This window comes from Amblyomma mixtum, chromosome 2, assembly GCF_055824585.1.
Source record: "Amblyomma mixtum isolate Tamu chromosome 2, ASM5582458v1, whole genome shotgun sequence".
Classification (NCBI taxonomy): Eukaryota; Metazoa; Arthropoda; class Arachnida; order Ixodida; family Ixodidae; genus Amblyomma; species Amblyomma mixtum.
Genome location: NC_143013.1, coordinates 51,814,190 through 51,830,432, shown reverse-complemented (window position 1 = coordinate 51,830,432; position 16,243 = coordinate 51,814,190). Strand labels below are relative to the sequence as shown.

Genomic DNA, 16,243 nt, shown 5'->3' with positions numbered 1-16,243 from the left:
TGATTGTGTATTATGGTCGGAGGTCCGTGCGAGAGCCGTTGGACATTGGAGGATCTCCCACGGATATCTGTATATCCAGTAAAGGACATACTTTGGACGTCCGATGAATGCGCACTGGTTGATTGGGATTAGAGATGTGAAGGCCTGAAAAAAACACTGCAATTTTGGAAAAAAAACGGTTTTTTTCGTTTTTTTCAAACGAGAAAAAATGGAAAAAAACATCGAAAATTTCACAATGCAATTTCAAGGTTTTAGGATTGCTTGCTTTCAGTTTGGGTTTTTGTTTTTGCTTTGAAAACCATTACAGCGTGCATCGTTGAATGACTGGAGAGCAGTTGTCATCGCCGGTGCCAGGTAGTGCTTTTAAAATGTTCGGGCTGCGAGCAAGCGGGTTGAAGGCCAGGTCACATATAAGACCCGGACATGACTTAAAAACACACTAATACTTGAACTCATGGCTGAAGTAGAACAAAATGACTGCAAATTCTACAGCGCGACACACACGGCATAAATAACATAGGCTGCTGTGCACCTAAGCGGTTTTAGCCAAATACGCCCAGCTTCTTGGCGACAGAGACTGGGTAGGACGGCTACACAATAACACCTGACACTCTGGTAATACTAAACGAGATCAAGCGTGATGGATTCGCACTGCCATCTAACAAAATGTGGAGTGACTTAATGGAGAAACGTGGAGTGACTTATAGAGTGACATATAGATCAGTTTTCATGTTCCCATTCTCAGTGCAATAGAACAAGAAGTTCGTTCCACAAATATGATATTTATATCTCCATATTCGCCTGAAGTGGAAATCATTATTTATCTTCTCGGTGCAATAGAACAAGAACCTCGTTTCACAATATGACATCTATAACTGCATATGCGACTGAACTTCGGAGCATTATTATTGATCGTTGTGCTGTTGCAAATAAATCTGTTTTTGTCATGTTTTGCAAAATTTTCAATTTTTCATGCAAAAAACCTTGGAAAAAAACGGTTTTTTTCATGCCATTCAAAATTTCTTGAAATTTTACATCTCTAATTGGGATGCAACCCACCGGTTCGGGAGCATCGACTCGGCTTGTCTTGGCTTCGGACGGGTCCCCCATGGAGCCACCAGAGGAGCCATTGGCTCCGGAGGCGGGGCTCTCGGAGCGTGCCTGCTTGGCCTTGCGCAGTGCCAACTGCCGTTTGTGGCGCTTGCGCACAAAGTTGTAGGCTGCGCAGAAAGAAATCCAGAGTGCATCAGACCACGACCACACTTCATCCCACGCAAGTGAAACATCACCATGTGCTCAGTGCTGACAGGCAGACCAATGGTCAATAAACCAATAAATACTTGCAAGCAATTCGCCAAACACACTAAGCCAGTGGTGAACCAAAAGCCTTACAGACACCCGGGAGGATAGGAAACGGTCAGGTCTGGCACAGGAAGCACATCAGCATTTTAAAACTCAATGCTCTGGAGAACAAGGGTACTTGGGCTAGTTTAAGATTTCCAATCTTTGAGATACAAGGCACCTTGGACACAGCTTCTTTTGCTTTTGATATTCAGGTATCTGTAAACAGTGCATCTAAATTAATGCAAACTCTCGCTCGTGCAGTGCGACTCTGCAGTAAGAACTACACTTGTAATCCCCTTAAATGACAACTCCAAGGAACTTTTGGCAGAATTTGAGCTGGTGATCACATTACGTTTTTCTCTACACAATGAAACAAATACTTTTTGAGAATAACGGGAAATTAAATAAATAGCAGGAAAAAAGGAAATTAGTGATAACGCTAACAAACAATGCCACCAGAAAAGTATACTGGCCCCATTGAAAGTTTTTTTTGAAAGGATTGAAAGGATTTTTCTACGAGTTGTATTTCAATCTGCATTCAACCAATACAGAAATTGATACATCTTATTAACCCATACACATTGCCTTATAGACCAATACGTATTGGTCTATGACACAAGTAGACCAATATGCGTTGGTGTACAGATCTTATCGACTGATGGTGATGAGAAAATAGAAGAAGAGTCCCAGATCCAGATGCTACATTTATCAAACATTATCAGAGTGTATAAAATTTATAGTATCACTCAGCATTAGACTTAATGCTTGATTAGCAAAAAAAAAACCCAACGCTTTACATCCTAAAAAGGCTCGTATGAGCGGCTGCATCAAAAATGACTGAGACAACATACTGTATTTTGTCTTGGTGAGTCCCGCACAGTTGTCGGGACAGGCGCTCTCGCCGAAGCTGATCGGACCAAACAGGTTGGGGCAGCACTCTAGCTTTGCGCAGATGCTGCGGCAAAATGCGCCCACCTCGCCACTGCTGCGGACCGTCTCCACAGTGGCTCGGTACGTCTTGCCCTTGTACCTACACGCAAATGAGGTGTTGTCAGAAAGGGAATCGGGATAACTGAGAGACCAACTGCCATTGCTCATAAGCTGAAAGGCCAATGGAAACAAACCTATCATGCCAGTTTTTTTTTTTTTTGTCATCTTATGAAAGGTGTAAGCTGCACGCAATATTATCTGCAGCATCAGTGTTAACTTTATACATACTGCGCCTTGTTTCAGGACCTTCTCTGAACTTGCTCCGTGAGGCTAGGTTCAACGTAGTAAGTAGCCTGTGGTTGCTGGAGCCTCTTTTTACTTAAAGGTGCACTGAAGAGGAATCTGAACTCGTCTTTTTGCCGCGGGAACTCGATCTACACGTTCTGAGCATTCTTAGAAACTTCGATTTATTGCCCTCTGTGGCTGATTTTCCTAATTAAATCGAATTAACGTCCGGCTTCCACCTTTTTTTTTTTTTTAATTCTCCCTCGTACGGTGGGCGGAGTCGACCAACGCGTGGAGTGCCTTGCAGCCAGCTCCGTGGAGGCTTTGCTTTCGCTTTATTTTGTTTTTTATGTTTCCGTGAATAAATAGTTTCATTCGCAGATAATATAGCCGCAAAATAAGCCCGCAGAAATAAAAATACGCGCGGACTATTTGGACTACTACGTATTACTCCGCCAATGGCAGAGCGGCAAGCCACCGCGGGACTGGCTGAAAGGCACTCCACGCGTTGGTCGACTCCGCCAAACATACGAGGGAGAATTAAAGAAAAGGCGGGAGCCAGACGTTAATTCGATTTAATTAGGAAAATCAGCCACACAGGGCAATAAATCGAAGTTTCTAAAAATGCTCGGAACGTGCAGATTGAGTTCCCGCGGCAAAAAGACGAGTTCAGATTCCTCTTCAGTGCACCTTTAACATGATTGCACTATAGCTCTGCACACAGCGAGTATATACCACGAAAAACGTTTCAGGTCTAAAATTAGCCAAAGGAGTCCTCTACAAATTCCAATATAAGTGGCTTCGGTTTGTCTCATCATGTCATCTGCACAAACGAACTAATATTTTGTATGCTTGCTGTAAAAATTTCACAATGTGCAAACAACAAGCCTGTACATAGCTGTGAGAGAGACCACTGCCACTATACTCCGTTTCATACATAGCAGGCAACGCTGCAAAGCTAGCGCGCCTGTTTGCGCAGGCTAAGTCCGCATGCAAAAAAAGTAGTTCGCCACACAACTAAAGTGAACACAAGCATATTTCGTAGCGACAAATCTTAAGTAAAACTTCGTTTCACCTCTTGCCACATTTGCGTCATGCGACTTGTCGCAACTTCAAGAAGCAAAGCAAAAGGTACAAGTGGTGGTTTGATGCGCGGTTGGTAGGGCGAATCACTTCTACTAAATCCGCGCCGAAAAAGTAGTTCACACTCCGTGAAAATTATGGCCAGAGAGCCCGAACACTGAGCGCCTCACAGCTTCGACCATGACTTTCAGTGCTACTACATCGTTTTATACGCTCTTTGTATTCGTCCGAACAATGACTGGAGTTTCGAGAACAAATGACACATGACGGAGTAATATAGTTTTGCAGACACTCTACTTCAACAACCTCCACAGCGTTGCCTGCTGTGTGTGAAACGGAGTATATAGGCTTGTGCCCAAGCCTTCCTCCATACTATGCGCCTGGCATCTCGAGAGATTTGCCAGCAGGTTGCTACAAGCACACACAACCTTAAAAATGTAATAAAAACCTTTCCCCCCCTCCCCCCCTTCCCTTAGCCGCTTCTCACTGACAATCAGCACACTCACTTGGCCTTGAGGGTCTGCTGGTGCATGCCGGGTGTGGGGCTTCCGCGCAGCTGCAGGATGGCCAGCACGCGGCTGGGCTTGTAGGCGACACCAATGAGCTGCGCCAACACCTCGCGCAACACCAGCGCCACTGGACCGGGACCCGTCTGGCGCGGCAACTCTGCCAGACGACCCTTGGACAGCAGGGGCCCCGAGAAGCACCGGTGGTTCAGGTGCAGAGCAGGACACCAGCCTGCAGGTGGGGGGGAGCATTCGAGTGAAGCGCTTCAGCAAACAGATGACACAGATCCTAGATCCTAGCCCGCAGCTGGGGGGAAGCAAGCATTTGAGTGAAGCGTTCCAGCAAACAGATGACACAGATCCTAGCCTGCAAAGCAGTGCATGACAGTTATCCAAAAAGCCAGAAAATATAACAGCTACGGAAGCACACGTCATTGTCGGTGAGCAGACAAATGACACCAATCGTGACACCAATCGTGATGACACCATGACACCAATCGTGATGCTGACGATACAATCTCATGTAAGATTGTTACCAGTAGCCTGCATTAGATCTTCCACTCAAACTGCTCTTGTAATCAGCTACATATTATTCCCCTGTTCAATTCCAAGACCAGGACAAATTTTTCTTCCACTATGAAGTTTCTGTGAAAGCTGTATGGCTCCTTTGCAGCTGTATGGCAGTGCTCGTGTGGAGGCTAATGAGTAATTACTGCTTTATTTCAAAACCACACTCCATCTTGGGGTACCCTTAACTCTTTCGCTACCGCGAAAAAATGCACAATTTGGAGTCTACTGAAACAAAACTTTTTTTCACAAGAACTAATACACCCAGCACATATTGCAATGCATGAAATTGTGCTTATTAGTTACACTTCTGAATGAAACAAACAGAAGAGTTGTGTGTGCAAAAGTAAATGAACATTTATTTGTGAAATTTTCTAAAAACACAAAAAAAGTATATAGCAAAAACAAAAATTACCGGCTGCACTAAGCCCGAACTTGATTAGAGGAAAACTGGAATATACAAACTGTTGCACATGTTTATAGCTGTCATTATTCACAGTTTCAGCTTTGAGAAAAATTTACTGCACTTTCCATGGCTTGTCAAGTCAGGGGTCATGACTGTGGTGCCACTGTGAAGAGCAATCAGGGGTGAAGATGTGAAGCAGAAGTAGACTGACAAGTGCTTCACATAAGGTTTTATCTTTGTTCCTCCCTTGTTCTCTGATAGCCGAGCTTGCAGTTTCTTCTTTTTTTCATTATTTTCGGTTGGTGTTGAATGGATTCTATGGGAGGATTAGGGGCGTGGACTTCTTTTCCCTCATCATACCCGAAGATTTCTTGAATGAGCTGCTCCCTGAAAGCTAGCTGATAAAATTTGGAATTTTAGGCAGGCTCTAAAACATCAGGATCGATAAAATAAGTTTGATCAATGTGGTTCAAAAGCCAGGACACTTTCCAAGTCTTGCCAATAGAAGCTGCCACCACTGAATCATCCGGGTCCGTTACGTGCAAAAAAAACAAACAAAAAAAGCGAAAAAAAAAAATTTTGAGAAATTATTTTTGATGGCAGAGGGCCAGAATAGATTATTCTGGTATTTCAGTAGAGATACAGTCGTGGCAGGTCAACAATTCCAATGTATATGATGATTCCAATGAACATCAGAATATCGAACAGATTCACGTCTTCCCATGAGCCGTCACGCCGAATTTGCTGAAAATCTTCATCCATGCATACTTATTAGTGTTTCCGCACACGGTCTTCATCATTTCCGCCGTGAAGAGCATCAAAAAAAAAGTCGAGAAGTCGAGAGAATCTCCGAGCGCCGCTCCGCACCGATGTGCCGATATGGACGCCTAGCTGTCGTCTTGGTTGAAAAACGCGACGCGACCTTGAGCATTTGGCAAACTGTCTTCGCCATACGTTGTCAAGACCCTGAAGCACAAAAATAAACCACTGTCATCAATTACAAACCGTATGCGCCACAGAAAACACACAGCGAACGAAAACAGAACTTACATGCAAGTACGCGCTGACGTTCCAGGCTCCCGAGGCGAAGTCTCACTGTCGAAACCGAAATCCGATGTTTCTACATTGTTGCCCGACTAATAACCGCTGCTTTCGTCGCAAAAAACGAAACCGAAACCGGCCGACGTGCTCGCTGTCAGCTTTCACTTTTGAGGAGCGCGCGGCGACGCGGACGCCATTTTCTCCGGCTGACGCTGCTGCGGCCGTTCAAAGTTTTATTTTTCACGGCGCCCCCTCATGTCAAAACACTGAAACCAAGGCTGCAATCGAAATAGCAGTTGTTGAGCTCACTAACTAGATGGCGTAGCACGTCCACGACGCTCCAAAATTAGCTTTTTTGCGTGGGCGATTTGAATCGATCATATGCGAACGATTGCCTATGGCGCGGTAGCGAAAGAGTTAAAAACATAGCACAAAGTGCTCTTGTAAATGGTCGTGAAAGGGCCAGAAATATTAGCAGACCCCTGACGCTGCATGCACAAAACCTCGGCTCAGTGAAGAGGTTTGCTGCCTTGCTTATACCATTCTTGTAGACCATCGATCTAACGAGCAAGCAAATGGCACTAACTAATCTCAAGCAGCAGCATCACGCACCATCATGCAAAGCCTGAAAACTCAACTTGAGTGCACTACCGCTCGTGTAAATAAAGAATTGGCACAACAAATTAGCTGCACTGTTTCCAACGTACAGTAAACATTTGCAAGCACAAGTACCATATTTCACTCGCATATTGGTTGATACGGTTGGCCTCCTAACTTCAGAAATCGCTAAAGAAAGAAGTTTGAATGTAATATCGATTGACAAATGGAAGCTCCAAACCATCAATGTGCAATTGGGGCACGTGGCACAGCATACTACATACTTGAGCTGTGGTTGCTAAAGAAAAAGAAATGGTAGGGCTTTAACGTAGTTAATCTGAGTAGGCGTAAGAAAACATGCAATTAGCCTGGTTGGCTCATGGTTTTGCTTTGCTGGGTCGTCTGCATGTCTGGCGATGATATTAGGCTCAGGTTAAGCTCTGATCAAGGTTAAGCTGATCTGATCTGCTCGCGCCGCAGATGGAAGTTGATGAAGACGACAATGTGCAATGCACAGTGCGAGAGCGCGTTGAGTTTAACACGAGACATGATGGGATATGGGATATGGGATATGGGAGATGGGATGGGATGGGATGGGATGTGGCAATAGCGTAGTGCCTTCATGCAGTGGCCAGTGAAGCTGATCTGTTCACACCTCTGCAGATTCGAAACCCAGTCGTGGGAATATTTATTTTATTTCTGAGTGGGCTGTTGCTATGCTAGGTTTGACCAAAGTCACCTTCAAGGTCACCCTCCCACTGGCTACAACTGGCACAACGCTCCTCCGAACTTACCCGAGCTTACCCAAGTTACTCCGAGGCTTCACACAAGGTTCTTGGCTGGGAGTGCGCTAAGTAGTGTTTTGCACTAAAAGTTAGAATGTCGCATCGACTGACAAACGGAGGTTCCAAACCATCAACTTGCAATTAAGGCAGCTTGCACAGCATATTACATACACAAGCTGTGGTTGCACTGTCAGAAACTCTATGCCTGAGAGGTGTTCCCACTGCTTTCCCCAGTGCCTCACGCATTTTTGGCAACATTGAAATCACTGCTGTTGGAATTTTTTTATGCCTCTGCACATGAGACGACGGCTTGCTTAAATGGTGCCAAGAATGGTGCCCATGTTTGGAAGGCTCACTTGTGTTCGTGAGCAGCTGAGCAGTTTCGTTTTTATGACAGTTCCTCTAAAGTGCGCAGTCGACACACTGACGCTGCAGTGGGGCCCCATTCTTATCTTCGATTGGCCTTACCTGACAATCTTCTACCCAGCTTTCTGAGAGAAGAAAAGGCGTGGAAAAGCTTTGTGGACATTAACAATGGCAGTAACTGCCATAGGTTATGAAAGCTGCCAGCCAGAGCACAGTAATGTTGTTGCCATCATTCTCCCTTCCTTTTCAGAGCATGTAAAAGGGTTCACCCCCTGCCCTGGCTGATTTGCATACTGGTCGACTCTTCCCCAAGTCTGGAGAGTACGATTAAAAAGAAAAACAGATCAACCTATATGTGAGTCACTATGATAATCTCCACTAATGAATGGCTCTGCTTATCAATATAATTGCTGAATCGTAAATGAATTGCATTTTGCAGAGACGACGATGACAATATTAGAGGATAGGGCTAACGCAGCCGGCATAAGAGAGAGCTAATTGGAGATCAATGAGGTTGATTATGATGGCAATTCCAGCACATGAGTTCTCACCTGACTTGGCTTCCACAGATCCAGACTTTTTGCTGTAATGAAAAATAAAAAAAATAAGGTGTTACAAATGCAAAAACAGCAGATCAATATGCATTTTGCTGTATGCTATCAAACAATGCGAAAAAAACGTGTGCACAGCCAACAGGAAGATTGTTGTAGAGAAGGAGTCACAGCTCAAAACAAAACATGGACTCGCATGGTTTGCTGAAAGAGACACAAACCCGTCAGTTATTTCAGTACCAATACTGTATACTGATATCTTCACACCCTGTCACTCTTTCACATTTATTTCCCTGTGCATTTATATCTGCCTGAAAATAATTTTTTACTGAAATGTAGGTATACACATGCCTAACGAATTCACTTCAACTACTGGCTCAGGCACAATGCAAGCAGTTGGTATTTTTTATTTGCAAATATCCTGCTTTTTCTCTACACAGCTACGTGCTTCCCAGTTAGTTCCATGTAGAAAGACAAAATCAGGAAAAATGAATAACACCACTGGGCAATGCAACAGTAGATAAAGACTGGCCACGGTGCCGAACAATGAAAAACAAATTCTCCAAACAATAAAAACAAGTCTCATCGCTTGCAACCTAAGTACGAGAATTAACTGGACTACCCAAAGAATGAAAAAGTACAGTCCACTCTCAACGATTCTAACTTGGAAATTTGTTTGAGCTACACAGGCTACAAACTGAGAGAAGCCTTAATTAATAATGCCAGTTATGTTAACAGGGCCCAAGCATCGGTTTGAATAAACCAGAAGTTTGAGATAAGCAATTCTGAATTGATCAAATTTTACCGCACTGAAATGCAAATTTAAGGAACCTCCAGTTTCACCCCACCTGGTTGCCTCAGTGCCAGCCGCAGACGATGGCGCTGCGGTGCCACTTGCTCGCCTGAGCGGCGACTGTACGGAGGGCCGGCGAGGGGGCGGCCAGTCGCGGGGGGCACGCAGCGGCCATCCGTTGGAGCCACACCAGCCGACGGGGAAGAGCTGCTGGGAGCGCAGCGGCAGCACCAGACCGGTGCCGCCCTCGGTGCCGTCCTCCAGGCGAACCCACACCAGGGGCGGGCACACTCGCTCCACCGTGCCCACACACAGCTGAGTGGGGGCATGCAACACAACAAGGGCAGCGACATTTAAAGTTTCGAGGGGGCACTTTGGTGATCTAAAGTGCGATGCAGGAAAAAAGCTTTCCCACAACACTCTACAGCGTCCTTACACTAGACATATATTAGTATGGGCAGAGAAAAAAAGAAAGGAAAATAATGTTGCCCAGCCCGCACCGCCTAGGGCACGAGCTGCCTTACACTAGACAAAAAATTAGGGTGGGCGTGTAAAAGGAAAGAAAAATAATAGCACCCGGCCCGCACCGCTTAGAGCAAAACGGGCTTGCCTTACGCTAGACAGATATTAGTTTGGCTTAAAAAAAGAAATAAGAAAAAACGTGCCCTGCCCGCACCGTCAAGACAAGAACTGCATATGTGTTGGCAAGAAGTCGGCATAGCATAGTAGTTAGCATGCTCAGATGGGTGGTGCCATCTGTCGTGAACGCCACAAATCACAAACGTTTTATGTAACGGACAGACGGACAGAGTCATGGCCATGAGTATGAGCCATTAAAGGCTTTCACCTTAAAACTGAATTCCATTCAACCCTGCTGTGGTTCCAAGCTGCAAATGAAAGGCCTGTGCAGAGGCCTCAACTAATGAGTCTTCACCCTCCCAAAACAAAGAAAAGCGGCTGATACAAGTACGGTGACAAGCAATCACAAAACGAGCTCAACAAAGGATGCTGGAAGTGGACGTGAGAAATGTGCTAGACGATTAGTATGAGTTCAGAGTTCCAAACACCCAACATGGAGAGAATGATTCAATACGAGTAAGAAGTTTTGTGATGGAATTTGAGGGCACAGGGTCCAACATGTGATGTGTATCAACTACTGCTACTAACTGTACACTAATTTTTTGTAGCCGCTTAATGTTTTTCAGTATTGACTAATTAATAAGAACCTTCAGCCATCACCAGAAAATTAGAACAATAGTAAACGGTAAATTAAAACACTGTGCAAAACATATAACACTGTGCAAAACATATAACACTGTGCAAAAAGGTGTTGAAAGGGCTGAATCTGTAATTTAACAGGCTTTTCTCAACGCCTCATATGAGAGACGCACGCCCACCTCATTTTGGTTCTTGCTGCTGACCACCTCCAGTTTCTGGTTTGGCTCAAAGCCCAGAGTGTCTTCTTCCTGTTACAGAACAAAGGACAACAGGTCAACCTTAGACCAGCCATGATTGGGTAGCATTAAAAAATTACACATGTATATTGCACACAACAGCATACACAAAACATAATAACCACATATTCCCTCCATCACTGCTGGCTTCGGCAATATTTCAGGGCGATGTCAGGCAGTCAAATGAGGTGCACACCAACAGAAATGTTCTAAGACACTACAAGAAAACTTTACTGACTACAATATTACTATATCCTAAACTGCAAGGCACATCACTGACGTCAGAAACTTAATACAATGAATTAAAATGGCTCTCTGCTTCCCATTTCAAACTTTGGTTAGTCGTTTCAGCACATGTCCAACAAATGTACCGTTCTGATGAAGTCAGGCTGCTGTTCACGTTCCTGGGTGTCCAAGATGAATTTTAACAGGTAAATGCGCAAACGAAGGAAAATGCCAAGATTTCTGCATCTCATTAACTGACAGCCTAAACACAAGAACAGGGGACAAAACAACCAGCACGCCACCTTGTTTTTTCACCCCTTCAGACCCAGTTACCGACTGTCACAACCACATACAATGCAGGTTGTAATCTTGGCCCAGATGTTATGTGACCCCCAGATTTTACACCTGAAAAACATTCAAAATTTTGAATTTACCAACAGACTGAACATCCTTAAATAATAAATGTGGAAATGTAGATTCTTGCTAATACATTACCCCACACAATAAACACAACACCAAAATTTTTGCTAATTTTTTGAGGAAAAAAAGTATGTTCACTATAAGAGTGACTACGGTATTGAGTGTGTCGAACTAAGAAGAGGACAGGTGTGCCAACCAGTTGTACATAACAACAAGCTGGCCTGCACAGTGTTTTCCCACAGGCCACAAATAATGGTTTACAAAGGACTTTCCTGGTGAGCACTGAAACTCCACTGGACGTCCGCAGGATGTCTCAAACGTCCCCAGGATGTCGAAGGGAGTTCCAAGTGCCCATTGGGTTCTTCCACTAAAACTCTGCAGCAAGTGCGAACTTCCACCACAAACAACAGCACACTCACCAGGTGAAAGCACGATCTCGGAGCAGCCTTGGCACCACATGACTTGAGGTACTCGTCCCAGCCGAATGTCTCACATGTATAGCCTGCAACGTAAAAAGGGCACCGTGCCAATGAAATTGTCCGGCTTGTAGCAGCACTACTCAACAGTATGGCAAATAGTTATTACTGCCACTGGACGATGAGCAGTTCATGCTCCAAGGGTAGACTTAGCCTAGATGGCCTCTAAAGAAAGCATAGTGGCTTTCGATATTGCAGCACACGGGCAAACTAAATGGGGGCAACGGTGAATTAAAACAATGAGGGAAGAACGACACGAAAATAGAGAAGCGGGAAAACTGGGCTTCTGTCAAGCCACAAGTGCTCCACAAAAGGCAGTGCTTTTCATGTGAACACGATTTCTACATTTGCAAATACACTAGAAAAGACAAAAGCAAGCAACAACAAGAGAAAAAATACACTAAAACACTAAAAATTTCCACATTCAAAGTCAATACTGTGTGTGTGTCAAAGCCATTATTGAAATAAAAACATCCACTAAGCCCATCTAGACTAAAGAAACCCTGAGAAAATTTAACCCTGCACTACCAGCTGAAAAAATTGCAGAGCAATACTGAAAATAAGCCACGGCAAGAGATAAGTGCTTTTTGCCAGAATAGCATGCATCAGCCGTATAATAGATACTCTGCCTCAGTGGCCACACTCTGGGTGCCTCAGTGACCCCCCCCCCTGCAGTGCCGTAGTTCAGTGGCTCCTGAATAATTTTGATCCCCTGGGGATCTTTAACATGCACTGACATCATACAGCACATGGGCGCCTTTTGCGTTTCGCCTCCATTGAAACACGGCCACCGTGGTCGAATTCAAACCCAGGTACTCCGGTTCAGTAGACGAGTGCCTTAACCACTGAGCCACCGCCATGGCGGGTCATAACCCAGTAATGCTGAATTCTTTTTTTGGGCGTTCTCTTTGTGCTTTCCAGAAGCTCTTAATTTTCTTTTCCCTTCCTGAGACTTTGGGATGAACTGAACAGGAGGGAAAAATAAACCAACTACTGGCATGCACCTCAAAGCTCCTTTGGGCTGCATCTTATGGGCACTTGACCACCATGCATTTGCTTCCCCTCTAAGATAGAATGCAGTTACTTTTCAATGCAGTTTCTTCCTTCTCTCTGTTACACTCACTCCCTCTCACTCACTCAAGCACTCCCTCGCCCAAATCGAGTGACTAAGCCAAATACCATCGCTAGGCCAAACACAGTTGTACGTAGGTGCCCGTTGGCAATAAAGACAGCTTCTTGTGGCACCCACAAGTGGCATTTAGTTGCAACAAGCCCCATCTATCTAGTGCACGGACCTATGGTTGACAGAGCAGCTGATTTATTGACAAAAGAGCTACTACTGGGGCTAGTTGGAAATATATTCTTGAAGGTATTGGTGAGCCCTATCACAATACAGAAAGGACGAACACACAGGATGAAGCACTTCTAACAACTGTTTATTCTCTGAAGAAACATGACTATATACACATATTGAGGTCATATCATACACAGAAGAGGGAAGGGCGCACGGCATTGACAGGAATGATATGAAGGAAAAAAAAAACAACGCGTGCACTCACAACAGCCGAAGATTACTATTCTTGAGGTAGGTTAATTCAGTTCTCTCTAACATCACCGAAGGCGAGCTGACGCATTGCTTATCTGGAGTAACATGCATTGCGAAAGCTTTTATAATTTCACGTTCCCGTCAGTTTCTAGCCCGACCTATTACCTTGGTGTTTTTTAGCAGTGGTGTGCATTTACAGTGTGCACAATGAGGTGCCAGATTCCCGGCAGATGATATGACGTCAATATGTGTATATGCTTCTTCAGAGAATAAACAGTTGTTAGAAGCACATCGTTTGTACGTTTGTCCTTTCCGTATTGTGATAGCGCTCACTGATACCTTCAAGAATGAATTATTGAGCAGACTGGCAATGACAAGGGTGTCACAACGAGAGAAAAACACGGTGGCACATGCGGCCACACCACTCTGACTGACCAGGGGGTGCCAGGAGGGACAGCCCATGCTCCTGCGCCCACCCGACTGGTAGAAGTGTCTGAGACTGAGCGTGGCAGCAGCGAACCAGCGGTGGTGCCTCCGTGGGGTGCCGCAGGTCGTCCACCTGCACGACAGTTTAATCAATGGGCATTTGGCAATGTTCCCAGTGACACTCAAGGGCCCAGAAATTCACATAGAAGGGACCTCAAATGGGTTGACGAAAGTGCAGTTCATTTCTGGTCCTGAGGCATATTACACAGTCATTCAGCCATGCCACAGCAGTGCATGTTAAAAAACCTCAGGTGGTAAATGTTAGCCCGGAGCCCTACTGAACAAATTTCCTCATAGCCTAGAACAGGGTTTAGCAAACTGGGTTCCATGGAAGCCCAGGGTTCCCAGAAGTGCTTTTCGGGGGTTCACCAAGTTCCTAAATCTGGGTATGACTTGACATTTCTAGACATTTCTACCCTCATCCTCGCAAAGTCTGTCCACCTGGTGTTGTGTGATGCCGCTGAGTGGAATGTGGAGAGAAGGCGGGAGAATCAAAAGGAGGAAACGTGGTGACCAATCACAGATATGAAGGAGGTTGGACAGCAGAAAAATACGGTCCACAGGTCGTTAACACGCTCTTCAAGGCCAATTGGTAACAAAATTGGGTCGGTGTCAGTGATTCAACTCCATCCACAGTCTGCTCTTTAATGCTAATGCATACACCGCCGCATGAACTGCACTGATCGCCTGTGACGTTTTTTTGGACACCACACACCTCTTTAAGTCTCTTTCCAAAACAGCAGGACAATAAATCACAGCAATCATCATCATCATCATCATCAGCCTGCCTACTCCCACTGCAGGGCAAAGGCCTCTCCCATGTCTCTCCAATTAACTCTGTCATCCTTTGCCAGTTGCAGCCACCGTATTCCCGCAAACTTCTTAATCTCATGCGCCCACCTAACTTTCTGCCGCCCCCTGCTATGCTTACCTTCTCTTGGAATCCACTCTTTTACCATTAACGACCAACAGTTACCTGGTCTTCGCATTACGTGCGCTGCCCAAGTCCATTTCTTCTTCACGATTCCGACTAGAATGAAATTAACCCGCGTTTGTTCCCTCACCCACTCCGCCCACTTCCGATCTCTTAACGTTACACCTGTCATTTTTCTTTCCATAGCTCGCTGCGTTGTCCTTAACTTAAGCTGAACCCTCTTTGTTAGCCTCCATGTTTCTGCCCCATAGGTGAGTACCGGTAAGATACAGCTGTTGTAGACTTTTCTCTTGAGGGATATTGGTAAACTGCCATTCATGATCTTAGAGAACCTGCCATATGCGCTCCACCCCATTCTTATTCTTCTAGTTATTTTCCTCTCATGATCCAGATCAGCGGTCGCCACCTGCCTTAAGTAGACATATTCTCTCACTACTTCCAGCACCTGGCTACCAATTGCGAACTGCTGTTCCCTTGCAAGACTGTTGAACATTAATCTGGTTTCCTGCATGTTAATTTTTAGCCCCACCGTTCTGCTCTATCGTTTTAACCCCACAGCAAGCAACACAGCAACAAAACGGAGGCAACAAAGCATAAACAAGGCTACCCAGTGCCTATACTACTGACCTGGACAAGGAACCACTGTCCCGATGCAAGGGTGGCCGTGACAGTGGCGGGGCAGGCCTCCCTGCGGCTCACAGGGTGCAGAAGCTCCACCTTGTGGCCCACTTCAAAGCTGTGCTCACACAGTGGCACCGGGGGCTGTAAACAGAGGCCCCAGGATTTAGTCACAAGCAGAACAACGGGCAGTCACCAAGTGATCCATTGAGCTGGGACAGCTAGATTCTGATTATTTCTGCAATGCAGCCGAGGCGACTTCACATTCCTCCTACAAGCCATTGCTGGTTGTGTCCATCGCAAGCAAATCCAACGTTATACAAAGTATAGAGTCTCGGCTGTGTGGATGGGAGACAAAAAGCTGGAAGGACTACAAACTGTGCCTGGTCATGCAAATGCAATTACATCAGTAATTGGGCTGCTTTTGCAGCCGTGACGAACAAGCCAAACAAATGCAATGACCATGGTATCTCAAAATCACAAGTAATTACCCATTGTTTATTACTTGTCTGAAAGCATCTCAGCAGGAATACTGATGTTTTTTAGGAACACACTTTTCGAACTAAAAATCTGAACAGTAATACCTAAGCTGCCTTGATATTTTTTTTTAATATTTTTTTTGTATATTTCAGACATCTCATACCTCCCAACCATTAAAACAGTTACAGTAACTGCACGATACTCTTCACTGGGTACATTTTATTTGAGACAGAAAAATATGAGCACTAAAGAGCGACAAACACAAGAAAGGCTCGATGCAGGACAGCGCATGTCATGCCTCGGGCATTTCTTGTTTTTGTCTCCCTTTAGCGCTATTATTTTTGTCTCAA

General features: G+C 45.1%; 1 protein-coding gene across 3 annotated transcripts in view; it reads right to left on the bottom strand.

Moving 5' to 3' along the window:
* The window catches only part of LOC149359331 (scm-like with four MBT domains protein 2), a 41,951-nt gene that overhangs the window by 11,630 nt on the left and 14,078 nt on the right, over nt 1–16,243 (bottom strand). For all 3 annotated transcript variants that reach the window (XM_089571585.1, XM_089571586.1, XM_089571587.1), the window contains exons 9-17: nt 15,423–15,557; nt 13,811–13,934; nt 11,773–11,855; nt 10,652–10,720; nt 9,310–9,569; nt 8,462–8,493; nt 4,149–4,380; nt 2,196–2,374; nt 1,060–1,220 (exon numbers count right to left, since the gene is read on the bottom strand). In XM_089571585.1, the coding sequence (XP_089427711.1) occupies nt 1,060–1,220; nt 2,196–2,374; nt 4,149–4,380; nt 8,462–8,493; nt 9,310–9,569; nt 10,652–10,720; nt 11,773–11,855; nt 13,811–13,934; nt 15,423–15,557 (1,275 nt within the window). The remainder of the gene's footprint in view (nt 1–1,059; nt 1,221–2,195; nt 2,375–4,148; nt 4,381–8,461; nt 8,494–9,309; nt 9,570–10,651; nt 10,721–11,772; nt 11,856–13,810; nt 13,935–15,422; nt 15,558–16,243) is intronic.